The sequence below is a fragment of the Notolabrus celidotus genome, chromosome 16 (assembly GCF_009762535.1).
Source record: "Notolabrus celidotus isolate fNotCel1 chromosome 16, fNotCel1.pri, whole genome shotgun sequence".
NCBI lineage: Eukaryota > Metazoa > Chordata > Actinopteri > Labriformes > Labridae > Notolabrus > Notolabrus celidotus.
Window position 1 is genome coordinate 27,662,294 of NC_048287.1, and position 26,823 is coordinate 27,689,116.

Consider the following 26,823-nt stretch of genomic DNA (forward strand, 5'->3'; position numbering starts at 1 on the left):
CACAGTTTCATCACTTTATTACAGTAAATGAGTCCATATGATACACACACAGAACAGAGACGGACAGGTTTGTGTTTCTTTCTCTCTCTTTCCCCCTCCATCACTCAGATTCAAGTCCACCCCTGGCGAGTTAACACTTCAGGAAAACTCTTAAATAATAGTGACATAAATAAGACGTCCCTCTGCGGCAGTAACTGTGGAAATGTGAACAGACAAGAACTTCAAATAAACACGAGTACATTTCTGAGACGATGAAGAGCAACGTTTCTGCAGGTTACTCATCGGTGGCTCTGTCTGCAGTCACAACACTAATGTCCACTTCTGACATGTTGTGATCATTAGCAGCAACTCTGAATGCCATACAGCACATAATACAAAATGCCCATGTTGAGTACTAGCTAACACTTTGAGATCACTCCAGTCAGACATTTCACATCAGAGTGACCTGTAGCTAAGACATGTTTCTCAATACTGCACAGTAAGAAGATATTGCAATGTGACATAACACTCGACAAAGGGTCTGTTCCAAAACCAGGCAGAAAAAATGTCTGCTGCTTTGATTTTGAGCCTATAGGAAACTTTCTTCTGACACTGAGACTCTTTAAAGCTCCTGTGAGGAACTCTCTGGTGTGTTGATTTTGGCGCCCTCTGTGGACACATCGATACCCCCCTTATACCTCTGCTCATTGTCCTGTATGAGGGTAAATTGTGTCCTCTTTCTTTGAACAGTCAAATGTGAAGGTTTGCTTTAGAAAGAATACAAAACAGCTGATTCTTTAGTTGCCACAGGCATAGAAATGACAACAAACTGTCATTCATTTTGCCGATAGTTAAATTTGCTTTTGGAGGGCATAAAGAGGCGACGCTGTAAAGTTCAGCCGGTAGAATCTTTCACTGCACAGCTTGTAAAAAAAACTCCTCACAGGAGCTTCACAGAGCAAGTTGCAGGAATGTCAGAGACTGCCATCTAGAGGACAAGGTAGGAACTGGAACTTTGTTTTAAGCTGGTGTTTTTGGGGATGCTTTTTTCGAAGTTTAAAGTATTTGATTTAAATCTGCAAAAGGAGGATTTCTATTCAACATATCGTCAACATTTACAACTATGTCTTTAGTATTTGATTAGTGGGGGTCGGTCTTGCAAAGGAAGGCCACAATATTCCTTTAATTCCTTTGATTTAATAAACCCTGTGAGGTTCCTTTAAACTCTGCTGGGCTCGTCCTGCTTTATTTTAACTATAACACATATAACTCATCCTGAATCTTTGCTGCAGAGAACATTTACTAAAGCTGTTTCAGCACTCTCCTGCAGTCTGACACCGACCTACCCTATGGCAGTGGTTACAAGCATTACAAATAAAACAGGACATCATCAAGTTAGCTTTTGGAGGCCATAAAGAAGCATTGAATATGAATCCTAATCTGTTTCATAAGCATTTAAAACCTCCTCACAGGAGCTTTAAATCAGATTCTGAATAAATGAGTGAGGTGAAGCCAGCTCTGACATTTAACGGCTTCAAAAGCAAATGCACACAAAACAGTGACTCAAAAAGAAGCGCCCTCTTGTGGAGGTTCTGTGAAGTGAGATTTGGGTCTTTTAAAAGTTTCCGAGGGGGGTTTTAGAGAAAACACTAAATGTGATCATTGTATAAAAAAGGGAATAAGTTAAAACATACATGAGTCTTTCAAACTGTTTTGCATTTATTCAACTGTATGGACCCACAGTTCACACGAGTCAGTATGAGGAGGATAATGATGCGTCCAGATTTACAATAATGGATCAAATGAGCAAACATAGCATGTCGGAGTGAAAATGAGAAGATCATTTTGGAACAGAACCCCTGAAATGTTCATTCAACAGTCCGGAGGTCCAACAGAGGACCTAACAGGACTGACAGCTTATTAACGATGTTGTCGACAGCTAGTTTACAATTCTCACCGGACAACGAGGAAGAGAAAGAGAGAGAAAGATCATCAACAAACATGAGCAGTAGGCTGACTTTTGTTTTTGCAGAATTTACATTTGGAATTGTGAAAAAAAGAAACTTATTTACAAAAACAAATGCACAAACTAAGACTGCTTTCATCAACAGGATGAGGGGAGTAAGATATAAACAACTCTGTAATAAAAAGTAAAAAGAGAAAATAAAAATCAGTGATATTTACATGTGCCATAAGAGGAGGAGGAGGAGGAGGAGGAGGAGAGTGAGGGGGAAATGGCTTCTGAGACTGAGGAAGAGAAAAATCAGCCATGAATGATTCCTCTTGCTGGCTTTGTCACGCCTTTTCATAGCCACAGAGAGTCTGACAGCTCTGAGCGTGACACCCGCTGGGTTTATCCGTTGTACCGATTCATCTCTTCGGAGCAAAGAAAGCAGAAAATGTGCCCACAGGACAGAGAGATTAGTTTGAGACCTAGAACAGCTGGGGATGACAGACAATGAGAAATGCTCTCCACTCTCCCCGTATAAAACCAATGTGGATGTGCCGAGTGTGATGGAAGTCAAAAAAGCATCGAGGCTCAGCGGAGCTCTACACGGAGAATAAAAAGAACAAACAAACATGGCTGCAGTTCAAAAACAGCAGGTGGAGGCATGGAACAACAGTATCAAATATACTATCCGACAAACTTTCAAGTGGTCTGTACTGCTTACTAAAGGTCTGTATTGTTAACGGCTCTAATCCCTAAAACACTGTTTAGACTGCAGGTTGGAGTATGCTCAGACACACACACACACCTGTACTCTGCTGTGTGAGGAGGATGGGGCCTGTGGGAATACATTCTCTGACCAGCGACCTCGAACAGATCCTTAATTTGACGATAAATCCAAATCTGTGAGGTGAAATTTTGGTCCTCACAAAAGTAGAAGTACAATAACACACAAACACACAGTAAGCTAGCAGAACTGTGCCGCGTGAAGTCCATACTGTACTCTCCCGAGGCCGCACAACACACCGCTCATCCTCAGTTACTTCACTCTCTACAGTTTGATGCCGTTTAAGAACCCAACATCCGGCTCTCATCCAAGACAAATAAATAAGTTAACATGAAGTCGTCGTCCTTCCCGTCTCTTCCATATTTCCTCCACTAGCATCAGAGAAGGAGGAGGTATTTAACTAAAGGGAACAATTCTTTTCATCAGACAGCGTCAGCGTTTCATTTCTTTATGTTCATGGGGACGAGCAGGTTTTAGAGCAACGCCTTCAGCATCATCTGAAGGTACAACAAGGGTTCAGAATCAAAGAAGTCAAGGAGAACGATCAAGCAAATTTAAAACTTTCCAAACTTTAAAAGGACTCGAAACTCAGACTTCTTAAAGACATCTACGGTTAGATTTCCTACTGTACATATCATCATCAGAGTCCTAAATGCAGCGACCAGGATTTGATTCTGGCACAGGCGCTCTGCAGCAGGAAACCCTCCCTCCCTCTCTCCCTCTCTCTTTTGTCCTCAGTCCTAATAAAAGGAAGAACTCCATGAACTCTGGAAAGTTTTCTGGAACACAACTTTACCCTAGTTTCCCCCCAGTGACGCTTTCCTGCTCGTAAACAAAGTGAAACCAGTTAAAGGTGGAATTAACAAGATTGTGGGGATTTAAGGGGGGGGATATTTGATTACTCTCTAACAGCATGTGACACAGATTCAAAGTTAATACTGAGCTGTTTAAGCAATCAAAGAATTAAAGCAAAGTTTCACGTGTTCTGCTTCAGTTTTCCTCTGACGAGTTATTTAGAATAAGTTTGTCGTAGGTAGGAGAAACTAATCAGCAACATTTGCAGAGGGGAGTCACTTCCTGTAGAATCTGAAATATCAGTCGCACAGGTATGTTTGGGGTCTCTCTGTGAAGTCAACTTCCCCTGCGTTCAGCTAAATGCGCGCATAGTTTCTGTGCAGCTGTACGATTCTTTCAAGCATGATGTGGAGTTTGGAGTTTGTGAGGAAAGGACCCACTGCGACTGATCAACCAGCTTCTTCTGGTAACAAAGAGGTGCTGGTTGCTTGTTTGAGCGCCCTCTTCTGGGTGAAATACCGCAACACGACAAGCTATCTCCCCTATATTTCATCCTGTCATATTAGTCGCACTAGTGTTTTGGATGCGGCTCACTTTTAGATTTGGAAAGGGTTTCAAAAGCGTCTTAGACGCTGAATTTACTCATGGAGGAATATTTCCCTCTTTCATGAGACAAAACACTCTGGATCAGTGAAACAGACGGATATAAGACACAGACTGAAGACTCAACGTTTGGCCGACAGCTGGTTGGTAACATGATTAATGCTCCATCCAGTAATTCAACGACCTGACGCTGAGATGGGTTACCCTGTAGTGATACGCAGATACGTTAAAAACACGAGGAGGATTAATTCAAACCTCAACATCACGCAGGCTTGAAAGAAATAATACACCCTCTGTAGTCGCTCTCCCACCCAGAGATAAAGTTCTCCCTAATCACATGCTTGGGGTCCTCTTTGTTCACCCCTCACTGACAGGGACTCAGACACAATGAGGAATAAAAAAATAATCTGAAGTGGAAAAAAAAAGAAGTTTTTTTTCTTTCAATTAGTCAAATAAATTAACACAAATATAAAGAAGAAATGTTGATTAAAAAAAGTTTTTTTTTTACAGAGGACCAGCCCCCACTAATGAACCTTCACGTCCCACCTGAGCAGCAGCCCGACTCTGAACGCGTGTAACAATCTCCTGCTGTAGTTTACACCCCGGCAGCTACTGAGCTAACGTTTGCTGTTTCATGTGTTCACTGTACAAAACAGATCATCTAAGAGGAGAGCAAGCAGCATGGAGGAAAGCAGTACAGTGTGAGTGTGTGTGAGTGTATGTGTGTGTGTGTGTGTGTGTGTGTGTGTGTGTCTGAGGTAAGGGTGAGGCTGACAGGCAGGCAGGTGAGAGGCTGCTTCAGATGCTGTTGAGAGATCCAGGTACTGAACTGTGTTGAGATGAATCGGAGCCAGTACCATCTGGAGGAGAGAGAAGACACAGACAGTGAGCGGAAGATAAAAAGTCAAGACAACAAAGAAGCAGAAAATGATCCTGAGTTAACCTCGGTATAAGACTGAGGGAAGTTTCTGAAAGAGTGGAGGCTGTTACACATTTAGGTCCAGACGACTGACTCTCTGTAAATCGTGTTTTTAAAACTGCTGCAGCTTCGTTGTTTGATCTAACTTTTGAAGCTCTGTCATTTATTCTCTTATGCACAGTTTTTATGCTGCAGAACGTGAATCTGAGGAATGGAAACTCTGACAACCTTAGTGCATGATGCAGACAGCAATACTGCAGTCTCAGAAAGGGAAAGGTAACACGTATCAAGCATGAGCAATCCTGTCACAATTTGCATCTCTTTGCTTTGTTCATACAAATCCAAATCATGATTATATCCTTATATTCTCCCTCTCTATCACTCTTTCCAACCCCAACATAGTCTCAGCAGATGTGTGTCTAACATGAGTCTGGTCCTGCTGGAGGTTTCTGCCTGTTAAAGGAAGTTTGTCCTTGCCACTGTAACTTGCTAAATGCTGCAAAGTGCTCTGCTCATGGTGGATTAAGATGAGATCAGACTGAGTCCTGTCTGTGAGATGGGACTAGATCTTATCCTGTCTTGATGTTGAGTCTTTGTTAATAATTCAACAGAGTGTACGGTCTATACTTGCTCTGTTTGTAACGAGTCTTGAGATAACGTTTGTTGTGATTTGGCGCTATATAAATAAAGATTGATTAATTGATTGGCTGATTGATTTCCTTCCAACTCAACCTGCAGTCCCTGCTGTCTGCCTGCTGAAGAGCCTGACAGTCAACAACTATCTACCGCCACAGCAGGCTAAACAGAACAGAAGAATTAAAAGTTTCTGAAGGTATGAGGGAAAAAAATAAAATTTCACCGGTTGGGAATTTGTTGTAATGGCAGGATACGCTCTTTGAAAATGAACACAATCAAGTCTGTGGGTTTTGGGCAGGATGGCGGTGGGTCTGCTTTCTTTTCTCTCAGTTAATGTACATTTTTAAGAGATTTGTTGCCACAGCTGTGTGATCTGTGACTGTATTGAAAAGATGAAAAGCAAACAATAATATTTTTTTGCATTACCATTTTTCCTTGCCTCTGGACATCAGGACAGCAAGCTCGTTTGAGTGTGTTGAGTTGAGTGTGTGTGTGTGTGTGTGTCTGTATAAGTGTGTCATGTTTGCATGCACATGTGTGAGTGCAAGATCCAGCACCACAAGTGTGGCCTTGTGAGGTTTGTAAAAGTAATCTAAAGATGGATTTAATTTGAATTAATTTTTTGGGGTCTTGGTATTAATTTATTAATTCATTTTTATTCAGGTATTTAATTGTTTTTTTTAATTTATATTTATTTTCTACCCTAACATATTTTATTGATTTAACCGTATTGATTGTATTTTGTTTCTAGTCTTGTTTTAGTCTCATGTTCCCGTTTCAGTCTTTTATTATTCATCTATTACTTTTATTTTCTATCAGTCTGCTCCTCTGTGAAGCACTCTGGGCTGCATTCTTGTATGTATGAAATATTAAATAATAATAAATGATGTTGAGCTGAGTTAATACTCTTTTTTACTTTAACAAATTAAAGGCTTCAAATTGAGAACCCTCAAGATTTAATAAATGGACTCTTGCTGGCTTTAGAAAGTAGAAAATGAGATAATAAAAGAAGAAGCTAGAACACATTTTTGCCTTTGTGGTTCATCTGTTGAAGGTACATTTATTCTAATCCAGAATCTAAAGATACAAAATAAGACACCAGTTTTTCACATTTCATCTTTTCATTAGTTTTTTCAGGGTTTCATGTTGAATACTGCCACCTTGTGTCAAATAACACACATTACTCTGTTTGAAGCCTTTGAAGTGCATTATTCAATCATCATGTATTCATGATGTATTTTGCAGAATTTCCCAGAGTCACCTGCCATGACCCGATGTATCACCAGGTAAGACAGACAAAAATAGCGTACAGGGTTTTTTTCCTGAATTCTTTCCACCAGCTAATCAAAAGAGCCGCAGCACAATGACAAAATCAAACACGATTTCAAATCTTAACACACTTCCTCAGCCACTGAAAAAATCGCACAGTGAGATCAACAGTAAATGATTAAAACATGATAATGAGAGTTCTCACCGTGGGCGGAAGCAGCTGTGTGAGAGCGAGCGTGAGGAGGGATGAGGGTTGAGTTCAGCTGGGGCTGGATTGACAGCTCTGCAAATAATCAAAGCAGAGTTTTTATATCAAGATGAGTCACAGTTCAGGAGCACAGAGTCACACAACAATAGCGGAGTGTACGCTGCATTAATTGCGCCTCCCGGAGGTCACGGTGTTGGCTCAACGCGAAGCAAGAAACCGCAGCAGATGGTGAGAATTACTCACGAGTAACGATGACATTAATAAACAATATGACAAACAGATAGAAACAAGAAGTCAGAGTCATCACCACTGAATCATTATGAATCACTCATTATGATAAGATGTGAATGTGTGATTGTGTGTGTGTACCTGTGGGGCTAAAGTTGAAGAGCATGGGCAGGTCTCGGCCGCTGGGCAGTCGTGTGTTGGGCTGGCGGAGCTCGTCGAAGAAGGCGTGTGAGCAGGCCTCTAACGGGGAGAGGCGAGAGGCCGGCGTGTACTCCAGCAGCCGGGAGCAGAGAGCGATGGCTTCAGGAGGGGTTCGAGGTTTGAACACCTGGAGAGGGAGAAGAGTTTCAGAACAAGTGTCAGTCTAAGTGATGAATGAAAGAGGCTGTTTAAAAAAAAAAAAGACATTTGAAAACATGACTTAATTTAAAAAAAAAAAAAATTAAAGAATAAATAAAAACAAAAATGCCGTGTTATTGATCAGAGCAAGAGGAAACTCTTTAAAAAATGATGATGTTCTGATTTATTCAGGTGATTTATTCTAATACTAATAAGACTTTTAGTTGACGTGAGTGATTGTGTCGATGTCACACCACATTATTTAAAAAAAGGAGTATATTTCAGTTTACTTTCCTAACTAGTGTTGTAGTCAAGACCACAGTAACAGAGACCGAGACATGTCCGAAACCAGAGTGCACCGAGAACAAGACAAGACCAAGACATTTAGGGATCGAGACCGAGTCAAGACCAAGACTCTTAAAGGAACACCTTAATAATAACTCTAACATTAATGAATTTTAATGAATTTTAGTAAACATCCTGTTTTGTTTTTGATTTATTTTATTGCATGTTTGAAGCATTTTCAATTTTTCTATTTCATGTTTGTAGCATCTTCAGTTTTCAGTTTTTCTACCTCATGTTTGTAGCATTTCTAGCTGCTGTATTTTCTGTCTGTAGCATTTTCAGTTTTTAATTTTTCTACATTGTGTTTTTAGCATTTACAGTTGTTGTATCTTATATTTGTAGTATATTCAGTTGTTGTATTTCATGTCTGTAGCATTTTTTTGTTTTTTGTATTTTATTTCTATATAGCATTCACAGTTTTTCTTTGTAATGTCTGTAGAATTTTTAGTTTTGTATTTTATGTATATTTTGTATGTTATGTTTGTTTATTGTGGACCCCAGGAAGAGTAGCTGCTGCGTTAGTGGCGGCTAATGGGGATCTGAATAAAGAATAAAAAATGAATAAAGAATAAGACACTTAGGGATCGAGACCAGGTCAAGACCAAGGCCAAGGCAGGGCGAGACCGAAGCAAGACCAAGACCATATATATCAATGAAAAATCATTATGAGAGTTAACAAAATAAAAGACTTCTGTTTATTTTATTTAAGTTTGCCTTAAATACCATTAACAGCAACAAACAAGGTTTGGTTTTGTCTTTGTTGTCTTTCTTTGATGCGCTGTGAGAGACTTTTCAACGCATCAAGTTTCGCTTTGTCGTTGTTAGTTTAACTTTTGCTTTAGATCAGAGTTAAAACTGTGTTTTCTGTTGCCTCTGATCTCAGGAGAGGTAGGAGGTTGTAGCGGTAACTGCACAGGATTATTTTGTCAAGCCTTTTTTTTCTCATTAGTTGTGTGCATTTTCTGTTTTCTAATATTTGTAGTGTTTTTATCTGATGGGTTATAGGTGTTGACTGTGGTAATCCTGTGTCAGGTATTTATCTGTGCCCTTCTCTCAGTGTGCCTCCAGAGTTTGTTATTGAATGTGCATTTATTGCTTAATTAAACAACTTAGACATCTCTGGTCACGGGCACACAATCACTCCTCCTGTCGTCTGTCTATAATCACTAATGCATGAGAGCAGGGGGCGTCACTCACCGTAGCACCACTCACCGTAGCACGGTGAAAGTCGCGGCCGTAACAGGTGAGGAAAAATTTAATGAATTGAGAAAGGAGGGGGTTCTCTCTTATCACAGTAATGACAGGGACACAGAGTGCATTGGTGGTGGTCTTGACTGGCCTTGATTTAAAATACGGAGTCCGCCCAGTCCAAGACTAGACCGAGTAAAAATGCTTTCGATTCCGAGACGAGACCTTAAATAAACGGTCTCAAGACCAAGACCGGTCTCGAGTACTACAACACTATTCCTAACCTTAAATACATAACCTTGTACAGTTTACAAACTTTTAGGACTTAAACCGGATTTTCTATTCATGAAGATAAGACGGACACAGAAACTCTGAAAGTGTAGTTGTATCCTGTTAGGGAGTTTGTATGAGAGAGTTTCGTTGCTGTTGGAAATGTTATGTTTGTTATTTTGGTATTGCAGTCCTTGAAGTTGGGCTTGTGTTTGTGGAGTATATTAACTGTCTCCCTCAGGAAGGAGAGTCCCCTTTATGCAGTGCTCCACTTCCCCACCGGCTGAGGATAAACCTCTTATAGAGGTGTTAAAAACCAGAAACACAGTTGATGCAGGTTTTGGAACGGAGGGCTCTGTATGGGCTTTGTAGTAAACGTTGAAGGGCCACTCATCTTGATTTCAGGTTGCTTTTGAAAAAAATGAAGGCGTCAAGGTTAACCGACTTTCAGAACACAAAAAGCACTTCAACTCTCAGATTGAAATAGACTGTGTGGGCAACAACAGGCCCACAGGAATCCTCTCCTATTGTGCCGGTGGAAGGTATGTCAAAACATATAGATTTCAGGCTTTGGGTTTACACAGAGGAATTCAAAACATTTAGAGAAACAATACATTTAAAAGACTGCTTCAGTAACTTCTATACCTTCATCCTGTGAACCTTTTCACACATTTAAACACAGACTAATTCACTGATTCCTTCATGGTGTGTCACTTCAGGTCTGTATTCACCTTAGTCCATGGATGGGCTTTAATCTGGGGGAACTTGAACTCTGTGTAGTTTGGGTTCATCTCTCGGATCTGTTCCCTTGTCGGTGTTCCCAGCACCTGAAAACAGACGAAGAAAGAGTATGAGCTGATTTCTGCAGCTTTACGACTTCTTCTCAAGGTTGTACAAAAAGATAGTGATCAAATTCCCCAGCATTCACCAGGACAATGCCTTTTAAAACAAAAATTTACTTCTGTCTTACTTGGCAAAAAAGCTCAAACAAAAAAATCTCAGAAACCCGAGCCACATGCTCACCTTGATAATCTCTACGAGTTGGTCTACTCCACTGTCTCCGGGGAATATGGGCTGTCCGAACAGCAGTTCAGCCAGGACGCAGCCTGCTGACCAGATGTCGATGTTTGCCGTGTAGTCTGTGGCACCGAAGATGAGCTCAGGGGCGCGATAATACCGGGAGCAGATATACGACACGTTGGGTTCACCGCGGACCAGCTGCTTGGCGCTGTGGAAACACAAGAAATCAGGTTTAATGAAAGATGCTTTGAGGAATAGGAGGGCTTTATGGGTTGTGCATGACAGGGAAACTGTGAACAGCTGTAGAGGAAATACTCAGAATATCAATTATTAAATAAAATCCAATACGCTTAAATCTTTGCATGTTTTCTGCAGTATCAAACAAGCTTAACACACCATGGAGGACAGAATAGAACAGTCTTCCCTTCTACACATAAAAACACATAACATATCTAGATACTGCTGTTTTTAAATCCTCTGTGTCTGGGTGGGGGATCCATCTGTTCATGCGGTTCACCTGCCAAAGTCACACAGCTTGAGGATGGCAGTTTCTGGGTCGACAAGCAGGTTTTGGGGCTTGATGTCTCTGTGACACACACCCTGGGAATGGATATAAGCCAGGCTGCGAAACAACTGGTACATGTACACCTGAGGATGATAAAAGAAGAACAAATATTCACTTTACACACACTTAAGATAAAAAAGACGGTGGTGTAAAGAAGCCCCCGTGAGAGATCTCATTCCAAATGCCTTGTTTGTAGCAAACACATAACTGTCTTTGTGGGAGAAAGGAGACACTTACCTTCACATATATGATAGGAATGATGTTCTTGGCCTTGTTAAAATGCCTGGCAACCCTGTAGACCGTCTCAGGGACAAAGTCCAGCACCAGGTTGAGATACACTTCATCTTTCTGTACAGCACAGGACGCAGGAGGGACAGAAACAGAGAGTTAGAGTTAATTTCTGCAGGGTTAGGACCAATGTCACGGCTAATTTTATTGTGTAATGAGGCGGTGTTGTTGCACGGACAAACCGGCTGCTGTGACGGTGGATTTAAAAGTCAAACGCTGATTCCAGACATTTAGATCTGCGACATTAAACTCCAACCAAGAAATGGTTCCTTTTTATGGTTGAGTTATTTTGTATTCACTGCATATGAGTAATTTCATCTCATCTTCCTCTGTTCACTGTAATCTCCCTATAGTGTGTGATTATGATGACCAGGTTTAAAGATCCTTCAACAGCTAATGGAGAAAGGGGAAGAATATAGCGTGAGCTGTACCTTCTCGCCACTGGAGTAGAAGAAGTAACGTAGTCTGACGATGTTGCAGTGGTCCAGTTTTCTCATGATCTGGAGTTCTCGATTCTGCGGAAGAAAACACAGCATGGGTGAAGTCCTGTCTGTGAGATGGGACTGGATCTTATCTTGATCATCATCATCTCTTTCCTCTAACTGCCTGTCTCTTACTTTAACTCTTCCTGTCCCATGACAGTTACTAACCATAGACCTTCCTGGAGTCCCTGAGCTCCCTTGTCTTGTAGGTTCCTCTGGATATCTGCTGCTCTGGACGTGCCGGACTCCAGCTGCTACACCTATGCTATCTGCTTTCCTGCTGGAGGTTTCTACCTGTTAAAGGAAGGCCAGTAAAAGAAGTTTGTCCTTGCCGCTGTAACTTGCTAAATGCTGCAAAGTGCTCTGCTCATGGTGGATTAAGATGAGATCAGACTGAGTCCTGTCTGTAAGATGGGACTGGATCTCATCCTGTCTTGATGTTGGGTCTTTCTTTAATAATAGAACATAGAGTACGGTGTAGACCTGCTCTGTTTGGAAAGAGTCTGGAGATAACATTTGTTGTGTTTTGGCGCTGTATAAATAAAGATTGATTGAAATAAAGGGAACAAAGAGAGCATCACAAGAACATGAACCTACCTTGAACCTCTTATCCTGCAGGACCTTTTTAATGGCCACCATCTCTTGGCTGTCGATGAGGCGAGCTTGGTACACCACACCAAACGACCCATTACCGATCACCTGCAAAATTTACACAACAAGAGAAAGTGTCAGACAGAGGACTGAAGAAATCAAAGTTATACACATGATGTATAAGGGTTACAAGACGGTGCTGTTTGTCTGCTGATTCTACAAAGAGTCTGATTTGACTCGAGTCTTTAAAGCTCTATGAATACTTGGAGGACCTGCTCTTTTTTCTAATGCAAGAATAGAAAATAGTGCATTTCATAAAATGCTTTTCAGAGGAGCTCTTCTTCCTCCTGCTTCAGAGAAGGTACTCGCCCATCACAAGAGGAGACTATTCAGTCATCGCTCATATGAGCAAAGGTAGCATTAACAACCGTCATCTTCACGACGTGTTTCACGGATCACAACAGAAGAAGAAAAAAGTTCAAACACAGCAAAGGGAGTTTCAAGTTTTGATGGAAATGTCTCCTTTCCAACTCTGTTAGTAACATTAAACCCTTCATAGACATCAAGCACGCAGCTCTGCCCACGGGGAGTTACACACTGATGTTGTTTCTGTTTATTATTAATAGCCAGCTGGGCTCAATCCTTATATAGAAAAACCTCCAAAGGAATAACTTGCAATTACAGAAACAAACTGACAAAATAATCTACAAATGTTTGTGAGTTGTTGTTTTTTTTTTAAATGTTTTTTTTGCCTTTATTTTGATAGGACAGCTGAAGAGAGACAGGAAAAGTGAGGAGCACAGAGCAAGAGGAAGATATGAAGCAAATGGTCGAACCAGCGACCTCTCAGAGAACTATAGCATCTGTATGTAGGGTGGGATTAGTCCGCTAGGTCAGGGGTTCCCAAACTTTTCAGCCGGCGACCCCTAAAATATAGGTGCCAAAGACTTGTGACCCCCACTGACCCTCAAAGTGATTTAATGTGGGTTCATTTAGCTGGTCTTTATCCTAACTATATGAGCATGTGTCTGTGTTTCCTGTGCCATTATGAATTAACTTACTGCTACTGATGCTTTTGATAATCAACTGTTCACTAACCCTAAACTTAGGAGTCATCTGGCAACAAAGAGAGGTAGAAAACTCATTACATTTTGTATTTTTAAGGTTTTATTTCAAGGTTAGCTACTATTTTTGTAGATATTTTTTACTATAATGGGTAAAATGTACTTTCTTTCGATAATTAAAAACAAACAAACATGCTAAGACATCTCACGACCCCCTCCCACTTTGGGATCCCTTGCACTAGGCCACCAGCGCCCCAATTTGTGAGTTGATTTTAAGACATAATTGTTGGGGCGGCGTTGGTCTAGCGGTCTGAGCGTGCGCCCCATATACAGAGGGGTATGGTCCTTGTAAGAGCAGTCGCAGATTTGACTCCTGGTCTCGACCATTTGCTGCATGTCTTCCCCCTCTCTCTACTCCCCACATTTCCAGTCTCTCTTCAGCTGTCCTATCCAATTCAGGCAAAAATCCCTCAAAACATAACTTAAAAAAAAAACAGAAAGAAAGAAAAAATGCATAGACGCTACTTTCTAGGTAAGATATGTGCTGGATTAAGGTCTAAGAACATCTATGGGGTTAAGACCAAGCGGCAACCTCTGGCCCAGAGAGTTGAAGACAATGCCGAAGTGTTAAAAACTGCAATTTCTTGAGTGTCCACTAGAGGCTGGCTCCGGAAGTACCAGAAACCACATACACACCAATTTAAAAAGCTGATCTTTACAGCAGAAATAAACATGTTTACAGCCTGGTACAAAAATTAGTGTAGTCTGGATAGCTCATCTCTCGATCAACACACTGTATGGGGGTGTGATTTTTTTTCCGTAACGCTGCAATTTCGAAGATATTAAGATTACGAGTTTTCCATAATGAGAGGCACAGATGACTTGATTGACAGGCGGGAACACTGTAGCTGTTGGCGAGGAGGCTCAAAGCCCGCCTCTATACTACGCCCATTATTCATAGTCTACGGTTAAGACCAAACAAAATCAGCAGTTTAAAGCTGCTTCTGCTTTGTGCAACACTTAAATCAGAGACGATGAATTCAGATTGTTCAGGGAGATTTAAGTGCCGTCATCATGAGGCCGGAGAATATCTAAGATGGCAACCAAACACAGGATAGGTGATTGCTGTCGCAGTTTTATCATCATCCTGAAAAAATGTGAGTTTTATGTAACATGTTAGAAACCTTCAACTGCTGCAGTCACCGGAGAGGTGTCAATATTTCTGATAAGCTGTTATCATTAGACTATCAAGTGTGAGATAAAAGGGACACTGTTACAGAGACATTGAGTGACCTCAGAAGACTGATATAAAGAGAACACCATGTGGACCACCAGCCTGTCACTGACACAATTATGTCACATTCTCAGATCAGAGACGAGCCAAGACGGCTTACAGAAACTAGGCTAAAAAGTGAGCCAGAAGTCTAAAAAGCACTTGGCAGGATTATTAAGGAGCTACTGGTATTGATTAACAACCTTATCTACTTCAGCCAGACATAAAGCAGTCGTTCGGGGCGACGCAGTGATAGCAGTCTCAGTTACAGTAGCACATGAGGTAATACAGCGCCACATCAGGACACACTTCTTCTTCGTGATGTCTGCTTTCTGCCTTCACTTCTCACCTTGATGTCGGTGTAAGAGACTTCCTGTGGGCGGTCCGGGCCCTGACCTGGAGTGGCCACGACGGTCGTCACCTTCCCGCTGTCTCCTAGGAAACAAGCAGCAACAAGGGTCAGCGTGAGGTCGGGGGAAAATACAGAGTTATGATTCAGCGCGTGTCACATCCCTTTTATTTAAATGTAAAGTGGAGTTATGTAGTTATGAGTCACGGCAGGTTTCTGGTAATTGCTCTGTAGTGCTTTCACTTTGGTTTTAATAAAAAGCTTTAAAAGGCTGCGTTACCTTAAATCCCTTTTTACAGGAGGCGGTGAGACGTAATCCCTTCACTATGTGGAGAAACAACAGCCCTGATATCCTACCTTTACTTCACGTCTCCCCGCTCGCCGCCTGGATATTTAGGTTAATGACAGTCAAGTGACTAGATGTCAACTCTGCACAGACTCCGAGGAAGTCGAGAGGAACGACAGGGTTCATACTCGAGACACTGTGACTAATTAAACTGGGAATGAACCCAAAAATAGGCCGACCACTTCCTTTGTCCTGATAAAGTGTTTTAGTGATACCAGCTCTTCATACAGGGATTATTTTGCTCTATGATTCAGTGCTCTGGTCGATCACATGCTGTGAAAGCGAACGAACATGTGAGGAATCACTCCTTGAATCATGTCACTTAAGGCGTTTTTCCACCGGAGGAACTTTACCCCGGAACTAGGGACTTTACCAGGAACTACGTGCGTTTCGACCGGTGGACCTAGGGGCTAAATTTAGTTCAGGGGTAGACAATCTCCCCCACAAAAAGCCCCTGCTAGGGGGTTAGTACTTTTCAAAGGCCGGGGCTTTCGGGGAACAGGGCGGCAGTATTTACTTTTTACTTTTCTTCCAAATTCAACATGAGCGAGAAGAGGACCTACGACCGGTGGAGCGACGAGGAGGTCCAGGCCTTCCTCCCAGGAGGAGATCCAGCGGGACTTCCGTACAGCTGTACGCAACGACAAAGTATACACCAACATTTCCATAAGACTCACAGATTAGTGGCTTCTTCATTTGTTTTTCTTTTACTTCAGAGACACAGGAAGTGAGCGCCATGAGAGACGCAAACAATCCTGTCTGAAGTGAGTAAAAAGAGCGCGGCGTTGGATGTGTGTCGTCATCTTGTGAGTGGTTAAGAAGAGTTAATTCTTCGGGGTACCATTGGACTAGCGGTCTAAGCACGCGCCCCATATACAGAGGCTATAGTCCTCGTCGCAGAGGTCGCAGGCTCGATTCCAGCCTTGTCCATTTGCTGCATGTCCTTCCCCGCTCTCTCCTCCCCACATTTCCTGTCTCTCTTCATCTGTCCTGTCCATTAAAGGACAAAAATGCAACTTATTATTTCTAAATAATCATCTCCTATGTGTGAGCGTTAGTCTTCTGAAAATGACATGTTGCATTCGCCACACATTCACACACTGATGACAGACGTGGCTATGAAAAGCATCAGTATGAACTAATCCCATTCACAGAGCCACCAGGGGCAGTATGGATGTCTTGGCACGTGGACAGCGGGACCTGGGCTCGAACCCCCTGACCTTCCGATTGAGAGATGCCTGACTTGCTCTCCAACTGAGCCACAGCCGGGCCCTCGTGTGCGTTTGAAAAGCTGTGCTGTCAGAAAGACGATTCAAACTGATACATCAACTTTGTCAGCTGTTTTTGGTCAGAGTTCACGCTTCTACTTTCATTCAAAGGTGATTTTTTTTCAGGGTTGCCGTTTACAGAGTCTGTAGTCCTCGCCGCAGAGGTTCGATTCCAGCATGTCTTCCCCCACTCTCTACTCCCCACATTTCCTGTCTCTCTCCCACTGTCCAATCAATAAAGGCGTAAATGCCCCAAAACATGAATCTAAAGAAACGTTTCTGTTATCATAAACATCCAACATCCACGTTTCAACACATCTTACCCAAAGTTTGAGAAATATAGAACCTGTTCCCTTGAATAGTCAATGTATGTTCAGCACAAATGCTAAATAGAATAATTTGTATTCGTGTCTGGTTGAGTAGTGATCTTGAATTAACCAGATTTCCATGCCTTCATCTTTTAAGAGTCAACAGAATTTCAACTCCGATTTCCTCTTCCTCTCTTTGAACTGAAATCTCTCCTTTTTAGTTTTTGCTCTTTGAAACTTTTCCAACTCTTTCAGATGTTCGGTCTTCAACTTTGAACAACAGCATCAAAAAATGTGGAAAAAAACGCTTTGAAGCTCGTCTAATTCCCAAAACCTCGTCTTTATATTATTTACTCCATCTATTTAATGTGCTTTACTGCAGGGCTGACGTACACAGAGAGTGAAACTGCTGCTTGACTCATTTTAGGGACTCTATATGTTAGTCTGTCTCCTCTAGGAGAGATTGTGTTTCTGTGACCAGGTATGATTGAAAAATCCTTTAATAGCTGTGAGCACATGATGTTCTTCTTCTTCTAAAAAAAATCACTTTTTGAAGCAGCATCATTCGTTCACATTAAAAAGAACTTTGAAGAATAAATAAAAGAAAGGAGGAGACTTGTTTTTGCTGTTTGAGTGAGTCCCTGTCGTCTTTGTGCCGACGATCAGTCCCGTCAGGTTGGAAGCAGCACAGGGATTAAATAACGTGACATTGATACTGGAGGAATATTGTACTTGGATTATGGAGCAGCCTTTTGTCATTCACTGTCACTGCAGTGTATCACTGTCACACATACTCACTGCTCTGTTTATCAAACAGCACAAAGCACTTATTGATAAAGCTCTCTTACAGACAGAGCTACACGTCCAGGGCCTGTATGCACGTCCAGCCATTAGCGATGAAAACGGGCTGTTTGTACTAATGGTAAAAAAAAAACATGGATTAGCGGTATGCATGAGCCAGGTTAACCCCCCAACAAAGCATTACATTGAATGAAGGTAGACCCCACCATAACAGGTGCTAACAGCAGGATTACCGCACCTGTTAGGCTGTTTAAAGGATGGTGGACATCATGCTTATGTGTTACTGTTTAAGACAAATATGCTGCTTTCATGTTGCTGATTATATTTTGTAGGTCTTCTACTGGGCGCTCATAAACACCACATGCATTTACCCGGTTCAAGATCTTAAGCCAAACTTTCCCTTTCTCCTTGTTTGTTATCTTTGATGATTGAGACCTGTTTGTTCATTTTATATTCTTGTACTAAAATGTTCATTTCTTCTTGATCTTCTCTCAGTCACACCGGTACCGCTGGCCATGTTTATTGTTGTTTATGCAGTGTTTCCCCTAGGTTTACAGCCTTGGGGTGTGGGGGGGGGGTGTGGGGGGGGTGCAGACAGACTTTGCCACAACAAACTATCTATCTATCTATCTATCTATCTATCTAATAATTCATGTAGTCGATCAGATATCGGTATCAGGGTTTTACCAAGTATTAAAATCGTCAACAATTCACTCTTTTAACACTTGCTTTTGTAATGTCTTAAATTAAATAATCTAGCCAGCAAAAAAGTCAAAAGAAAAACTTTCTTCATGTGGCCACTATATCTGATTCTCTTGATTCAAATAAAAATGACATGAACGCAAAATACAGGTCTGCATTGCACTTTTACCACGGTCCCTGAATGCACCTGCAGGCGCTCTGGACTGGACAGACCGTCAATTCATGGCACTCTTTGAAACACTGTTAAGCATAGTAGGCATGCACAATTCTAATTTGTTGGATAGGGGTTTTTCCAAGAGGTTCCCTGGACATATGACATCTTGCACCAGCCCTGCTTTCATGGTGCAATTAGTAAATTGGTCAGTTATTTGCAGTCGTGCATGCGGCTAACGCTATGGCCAAATGGGCCGTTCCATAACGGTACCTTAAGACTAATGGTCCTGTTTGTGTAACGGCTGGATGTGCATACGGGCCCTGGTGTTCTCCTGCGTTCATATTAACAGTCCTGTTACATTGCAGGTCAAATTGAACCTTTTTAAAGTCTATTTTAGGCAATATATGCCTTCCAAACCAGCTAAATGCAGCATACAAATCTGGGCAGCATGTGACAGAAGAGGAGTCGTGTTAATTTATCAACATCACGTCATAAAAATAAAAATAAATTCAAAATTTAAAATAAAATAAACAAAAATCTATGTCAGGTAAAACTACTGTATTTGTATTTAGGGCTTTACAATGCACATTAAAAAAGTTTTAACATGAATTTAAATGAAAACGAGTGAGTTGTCCTCATTGAACCATGATCTGTGAGAATTAAAGAACACCAATGGACTAAATCTGGATTTAAATGGTTAGTAATGGAGTTAAGAATTAGATTTAAAAAATGTGGATTGGGATTTTTTGGGTTCTGCCACTTTTGGATAATTGAATATGCCCCGGGTCAAATTGACCCAGGAACATTATTGCTGTTCCAGAGAAATGAACATAACAGGAGGGTTAACACACACACACACGCACAGGCACAGTTAACTGTGCTCACTCTCTAACTTTGATGGTGGTCATATAACACTGTATGCATGTTGGTGATATCTGTTACAGCTGAATCTGTGAGGCCAGCAGAGTGACCGGGTCACTGGGTTTACTCTTTGGACATGAATACACACGCGGACACTCGTGCTCGGGGTCCAGGTTCAGAGAAGGACGGTTGGTTACAGGAAACGTTTACACAGACTGTCTGTAGTTGCTGCTATCACAGATTTACTGCTGATGTGTCAGAAACTCTAGAGATGTCAGGGTACTTTTTATTATTTCTCAACCCCCCCGAGGTCAACCATCTATCAAAATAAAAAAATGATGAATTACTCAGGCTGTGCAAGAGCATCTGTTTTGTCATTGTTTCATTGTGTCTGTGTTTCAGTATCAGCGGTGCACTGTGTCACACTCGGCTTCCTGTCATTCAGCTCACAATCACAGGAGGAAACTCGCGTCTCCAGGAGGAAATAATCCCTTAAACAACACGCAGTATTTCAAACTTTGGCCACTTGCATCTATAAATCTTGTGTTTTAAACTCCTGGACCAAAACAGATATGAAAATTGGACCACTAAAGGAGATATTTTATGCTAATATTTTGCTCTAATGATCAAAACCTCAGTGTACTCACATGAACTCCAAATGTTGAAGCAATGTAGCTTCAAGTGATTTAACTTTATCTTATTAATATGCAGTTTAATGCAGCAAATCTCCTCAAATCTAACCAGGCCATGTACTCTATGGGGACAGCCTCTGGTGTGAGAGTGAGCTCTCTATCCAGTCTCTATAGTTTTAGATTTATGGTGCTCATGTGACAGTTTACCACAAAAACAACACAAGTCCACTTCCCAGATGACCCAGGTTGTTTATTACAGTAAACTGTGAGCTGATTAAGATGCAACTTACACCCAGTCATTGTGGACAAAACTCATCATATGATCCCACCACGACTGTTTTCTAGGTTGTATCTGACTGTGGCATTTCTAAAAAGAGAGAACCACACTGTAGAAGTTCTGTTAAAGGGACAAAATTGGCCCTTCGTATTTATCAGATTTGCTTTTATCATATGAGCAAATCACCCACAGAGAATTAGGATTATTAAAAGCAAACTCAAGACCAACCTTGTTGGTCTTGTTTTTAACTGAGTTTTATTCTCAGAACAGTTTTATTTATTCATTTATTTATTCATTTATGATCTAGTTCAAATTGTATTATTCTATTTGATTTATTTATGAACGTATCTATTTTATTTTATTAAGTATAGCATCTTATTTTATTTTAATGGTTTAATATTTTAGTGTTTCATTATCTTAGAAATGTATTTTATTTTGGTGATTTTAATTTCCTGTGTTTTAACATCTTATTCTTCCTCCAGTGTTTCCTCATTAAGATATCATGAGAGCGTTTCCTCAGTTTGTTCAGCAACTTCTTTTTTATTTTATTTTTCATATTTTTTTTATTTGTATTGATTGTATTACTATTGTTGCATATATAGTGTTCTTAACCTTAGGATTGTTGGGTGGGTTTGGGGTGGGATCTTTTTCTTAATGTATTCTATTTTAAGTTGTTTTTATGTACCGCACTTTGTGTTACAATGTCATTGTATGAAAAGCGCTTTATAAATAAAGTCTGATAATCCGCCCAAAAACACTGTGCTTATCATATTTTAGAGCTCTAATTAATTTGTGCATTTTAACAATGCTTATTAAGTCGCTCAGTGAGGAGCCAGACAATGGTGATAATAATGATGTCATCCACAGACAAATCCTGGATCTGCTCCACAGACAGTGAATAACAGAACAGCAGCTTGGACTCTGTCACAGGAGCGTTGTAATTGTTTGGGGAAGTATTCTGATTTAAACCCCTATTTCCAAATCCTCTTGATTACACTACAATGGTTTACATCTTAATCAATCAATCAGACTTTATTTGTAGAGTGCTTTTCATACAATGTCATTGTAAAACAAAGTGCTGTACATAAAAACTACTTAAAATATTATTCTTTTTCTATTTGTTTTGTTTTGTTTTGTTTTGAATTCTCTATGACCCTTGGTAATCTATGTTTGTATGTAACTGCATAAATTACAATAAAAATTTGATTACAATTTTTTTTTTGAATAAATTCAAATTATTATAAAAAAAGACCCCCAATCCTAATCCTAATCCCAGCCCCAAACCCAACCCACAATCCTAAAGTTAAGAACATGATATATGCAATAATAATAATAATAATAATAATAATAATAATAATAATAATAATAAAAAGAAAAATAAAATAAAATAAATGAAAAATAAGAAAATAAGTTGCTGAACGAACTGAGGAAACGCTGTCATGATATATTAATGAGGAAACACTGGAGCTAAAATAAGATGCTAAAACTCAACACAGGAAATTAAGCTCACCAAAATAAAATAAATTACTAAGATAATAAAACACTAAAAGATTAAACTAGTAAAAGAAACTCAGATGCCATACTTAAAAAAGTGACTAAAATTTGAAATAGATAATAAATAAATAAATAAATAAATAAAGTAAGGTGAAATAAAACTGTTAAGAATAAAACTCAGCTAAAAGTGAGACTAAAAAGGTAACAACACACTGCAACCCACTGTGTCAGCTCATGACAACATCACTGTAGTTTACTTGGCTAATGTTTAGGAAATTTGTACTCATGTTGAAACAAAAAGCGAATCAATCAGTGGAATAAACTCATCTGCGAAATTAGCTTCATCATCAAGAATGCAATCACGTGAAAATGTTCAATGAGATCACAGTCATCTCTTTCATCGCTCTATTTCCCCCACAAAACATGTCTGGACATGTCAGTTTCTCTTTAAGACGTCGGCTTCAATGATGTGTAATGACTGGGTGTGACCATTAATACCGCCAAGGGATGCACAGATTGGATATTAGTCCTCAGGTAGTGTCACAATGGGGCAGATCTGTTCCCTCTAGGTGTATGACTAAGTGTGAGTAACAGCTCATGCGTAAGAACACGGCTGGGGACACTCCTCAGAAATGTAGGGAGCTTCAGAGTTAACTGTTTGATACTTGAAGCCTGTGTGACTACATTATCTGAAAAGTTAGCCCAGAAAAGCCAAAGTTTGGTACCAGGAAAGACATTTTTTTATCCTTATCACTCCATCATCTTTTCATAAAGTAGTAGGGGTGTAACGATTCTTTCTACTAACGATTTGATTTGTATCATGATTCGTGGTTGCAGATTCGATTAAAGGACGATGTTGGTTCATTCAGAACGATTGGATCCCAAACGATTCAGTGACTTGAAATCGATTTAGTATCTTTTTAGCCAAAAATTCAACCAGTGTGACTGTGAAATAAATACCATGATACTGGACAGTCCTAGACTCCTGATGTTTCTTGTGATGGAATCAGGTATAAATTAATTGTGGATATAAACAAACAAGTAAACAACAATTAATGAGCCAAGTTTTGGCCTAGTCTCTGACTAAACATGCTGGCGAGGTCTGAGGCTTCTGCAGAGCTGATGTTAGCTTGCGCTGCTGCTGCAAGAGGTGTCTGGACGCTGGATTGAGTGAAATCCCATGGCGCCTTAGCAGGTAGTTGGATAGATTTGTGGTGTTGCTGTTGTACTTTACTTGACCTTTACATATCCTACAAACAGCGAGCGATTTATTTAAAACATCTGCGTCTTTGAGCGGGCAGAAAAACAAACAGGTCACAAGTTAATCCAGTTCTGAACCAGCACTAGCACCAGCCCGGAAATACAACCCGGCCTGCGTTGGTCAAAAAGAGGTAAAAGAGAACTTATCCAACTTTACTGACACTTCTTTGCTACTCGCCGTGCTTTACATGGACGGCGACTTCACCCCATCGCCCCTGACGTGAGGGGTTCATGGTTCTAGACCAGCAAAGAGTTGGTCCCGCTCTGGAACCTGTTTTCTAAGCCGGGTTGTCTCGCAGTCGAAACACAAAAACTGGTTCTCAATTGAGCACCGGCTCTGAACCGGCCCTGAAACTTCCTCGCTGGAAAAGGGGTAACAATGAGTTTAAGTACAAACCTGAAGTTTGAGACTCAAAGTTAACTTTTGTACAACTGACGCAATCTGGTCTAAAAAACTGGACCCCTGGAATAAGGAGTATTTCATGCTAGTGAGAGCCTTCAAAGGCATGACACATTTTCCACTGTTGTTCATAATGACAGACCACTGGTTGGTATGGCAACACAACATCCTTAACGCTCCATGTCCAAGTTTAATTTCACCAGTAATTCAAAATGTCAAATCACATCATTCTCTCTTAAAAATATCTGGCTAACTGGGTTAATCCAGCCTCTTGAAATAGCCTCCAAAACCTCGCAATGTTTCCATCAATCATCCAAAACAGCGTCTTCACCAGCTGAAGGCAACACTCCAGCCTGGAGGAGTGTTCCTCTGCTGCTGTTTGGGGGGGAGCAAAGGGTCACGCTGCTTTGAACTGGAGATGACCTCCTCTTGGGGCTCTAATATCAAAGTCACACACCACTGCCTGCTAATGGATGATAAGGTTTGGATTAACACACGCACAGTCGCACGCACATCTCTGCTTACACCTGCTGTTATGTTGCTAAAGGTACAAAGGAGAGCTCCTTCTAAGACAGAGGAAGCATGCTCAGTGGCATCCTTACACGCCTATGTTGTAATAGCTTTACATGTTTCATTACATTTCCTTTGGTTTGGTCATTTTTATTTCAATTCTACCTTCACATGTATGCTCTATGTTCAGGTAAGTTCTGAGAATGCTTAGTTTTAGTTGAGTTTTTGTAAGTTTTAGTGTTAGTTTCAGTGTTTTTGTGACACTTCTCAGAGGTGGGACAAGAAAAGGTCAGAAAATGTTATGTGATAAAAACTCAAAACCGATGTGTTTGTGTCAAATGTTTGATATCGACTGACAAAGACAAAAACTGAAGCATCTCCTCTGAACCTTTTTTTTTTATTTAAACCTCCTGTTATGTTCGTTTCTTAGGGACAGCAATAATTTTCCTGGGACAACTTGACCCAGGGCATATATAATGATCCAAAACCCCAAAAATCCAAATAAACATTATTTCAATTTAATTATTACTCCATTACGAACCATTTAAATCAATATTTAGTGCAATGGTGTTTTTAAATTCTTACAGATCATGGTTCAATGAGGATAACTCACTCGTTTTATATGAAAATTCATGTTAAAACTTTTTTAAATGTACATTGGAAAGACCTAAATATAAATACAATGGTTTTACATGACATTGATTTTTGTTTATTTTATATATTTATGAATTGATGTTGATTAATTAACACATGACACCTCTTCTGTCCCTTTGTATGCTGCATTTAGCTGGTTTGGAAGGCATATATTGCCTAAAACAGACTTTACAAAGGTTCAGTTTGACCCGCAACATAACAGGAGGGTTAATCTCATTAACTCCATTACTAACCATGTAAATCAATATTTAGTGCATTGGTGTTCTTTAATTCTCACAGATCATGGTTCAATGAGGATAACTTGTTTTCATGAAAATTCATATTAAAACTTTTTTTAAAGTACATTGGAAAGCCCTAAATATAAATACAATACTTTGAAATGATATAGAATTTTATTTATTGTATTTAAAATTTTGACTTGACTTGATAAATTAACCTGAGACACCTCTTCTGTCACATGCTGCCCAGGTTTTGATGCTGTATTTAGCTGGTTTGGAAGGCGTATATTTCCTAAAAGTGAAGGAACCTCTGAATGCCACTAGCCTTTCACCCACTCTGACATTAGGACCTGGGTTATAGAGTAGTGGAAGTTGCTCTACCCACTTGTCCCTCACTGTAATAAGGGCTGCCAGCTTGTCTCTCTTCCATCCCAACTCCTGCAGTCACATGGCAAAGTGTCCTTGGACAAGGAATTTTCCTTTTAAATGTTATTTACTCTAATTAAGACAAGCAGCAGAAGTTTCACAGCGAAAAAATACTTTTAACATTTTTTATTTCAGATTTTAGAACTTTAAAAATGGGTCAATTTGACACAACATAACAGGAGGGTTAAGTTAGATTAGGAGACACACAGTTGAATTATTGTGTTATGCAAAAATATGTAATCCTCCTTTTTAATTTAGATTCCTGTTAGTTTTAGACACGCTCCTTCCCCTTATCTAATCAATTCTCATTAACCATAATAACCTTGCAGGCAGCCTGGACTCCCCTGCTGCATGTGCATCACTTGCATCCTCCAGGCGTCGGCCACCTGCTGCTAAGCCTTTGCCCCACAGGTGACCTTGGTGAAAAGGGTAACTTTGCGTCCTGACCCAGGTCTACAGGAGATCCAGACAACAACAACACCACCACCCCCCAAAAAACAGACCCCTGAATGCAGCATTTCAAGCTTTGGTATGAAGTCCAGCTTGATCACAAAGAACAACAGCCCGTTTTTACTGCTCAGTGGAATCAATCACAGATTATCACATAATGTGTGAAATGAATAAATCCACACATTCATAAGTATGACTGATTCTGTGAGGGGTCAAAGTAAGGACTACCAAGGCTGCTCATTTGACATCAGGAGGGCCGGACGGGGAGCAAGTAACATACAAAACAAGTGTTAGCTGGTTAGCTAGTTAGCATGTTAGCTAGCTAGCTAAAGATATAACTGCTTCTTTTAAAGATGTAACACAAACTATTTCATTAAAGTAAAGTGCTTCTTATAATCTAAAGGGTGGACACATTACAGAAATAGTGGGTGGCTAATGAGGACTTACTGGCAAGCTTTAGGTTCGAGCATCCCGACGAGCTGCTCCCGGAGGCCTGCGGGACCCCGGACTTTCCTGTGCTGCTCCCCACGGCAGCGGCTGATCCGGTGGGCGCAGCGGCGGGTCCTGGAACACCTGGCGGCTCAGCAAACGAGCTGGTCCTGGGCCGCCCGCTGCCGCTCATATCTCTGTGCAGGGGTCAGGGTTATTGTTTCACTGCTTTTAGAGCCAACTGACTTTTGTTTCTGAATCAACCCCGGCAGCGGATAATCGTGGAGAAGACACACCGAGAAATAGAAGCTCCCGATGCCGCCGGCTGTCTGGGCTGGTAGTTGTTGCTAGACACCTAGAAACAGACCGCGCGCAATGCCACCTGGGAGATGAAGTTCAAGTCAGTTGTTGCTCTGGTTCGCCTCACAATTTTTCCACTGATAAAAAAACTACATATTTAAAAAGATTTAACTGTAGATTTAGGACG

At 40.7% G+C, this 26,823-nt stretch overlaps 1 protein-coding gene across 4 annotated transcripts; it reads right to left on the minus strand.

Moving 5' to 3' along the window:
- On the minus strand, positions 1 to 26,733 carry LOC117827525 (glycogen synthase kinase-3 beta-like). 4 transcript variants are annotated; one of them, XM_034704094.1, is made up of 12 exons: positions 26,355 to 26,689; positions 15,147 to 15,232; positions 12,467 to 12,568; positions 12,005 to 12,163; positions 11,819 to 11,902; positions 11,337 to 11,447; positions 11,052 to 11,182; positions 10,538 to 10,742; positions 10,246 to 10,341; positions 7,514 to 7,700; positions 7,142 to 7,219; positions 1 to 4,972 (listed from the first exon to the last, which is right to left on the minus strand). In XM_034704094.1, the coding sequence occupies exons 1-12, from the start codon at positions 26,527 to 26,529 to the stop codon at positions 4,911 to 4,913; spliced, it is 1,476 nt and encodes a 491-aa protein (XP_034559985.1). In that variant the 5' UTR covers positions 26,530 to 26,689; the 3' UTR covers positions 1 to 4,910. The 4 variants fall into 4 exon arrangements, with proteins under 4 accessions (XP_034559985.1, XP_034559986.1, XP_034559987.1 ...); XM_034704095.1 differs by having other exon boundaries at positions 12,038 to 12,163; positions 26,355 to 26,685; XM_034704096.1 differs by lacking the exon at positions 12,005 to 12,163 and having other exon boundaries at positions 26,355 to 26,733.
- Positions 26,734 to 26,823: the final 90 nt, after the last annotated feature.

What these genes read in the sequence shown, in the direction of transcription:
- LOC117827525 (XM_034704093.1), bottom strand. Translation starts at nt 26,529, where the DNA reads ATGAGCGGCAGCGGGCGGCCCAGGACCAGCTCGTTTGCTGAGCCGCCA. An exon ending in TGCAGGATAAGAGGTTCAAG is followed by an intron (nt 12,164 to 12,466) that starts GTAGGTTCATGT and finishes TTCCTTTAACAG; the next exon opens with GTAGAAACCTCCAGCAGGAA. An exon ending in CACAGCTGCTTCCGCCCACG is followed by an intron (nt 4,973 to 7,141) that starts GTGAGAACTCTC and finishes TCTCTCCTCCAG; the next exon opens with ATGGTACTGGCTCCGATTCA.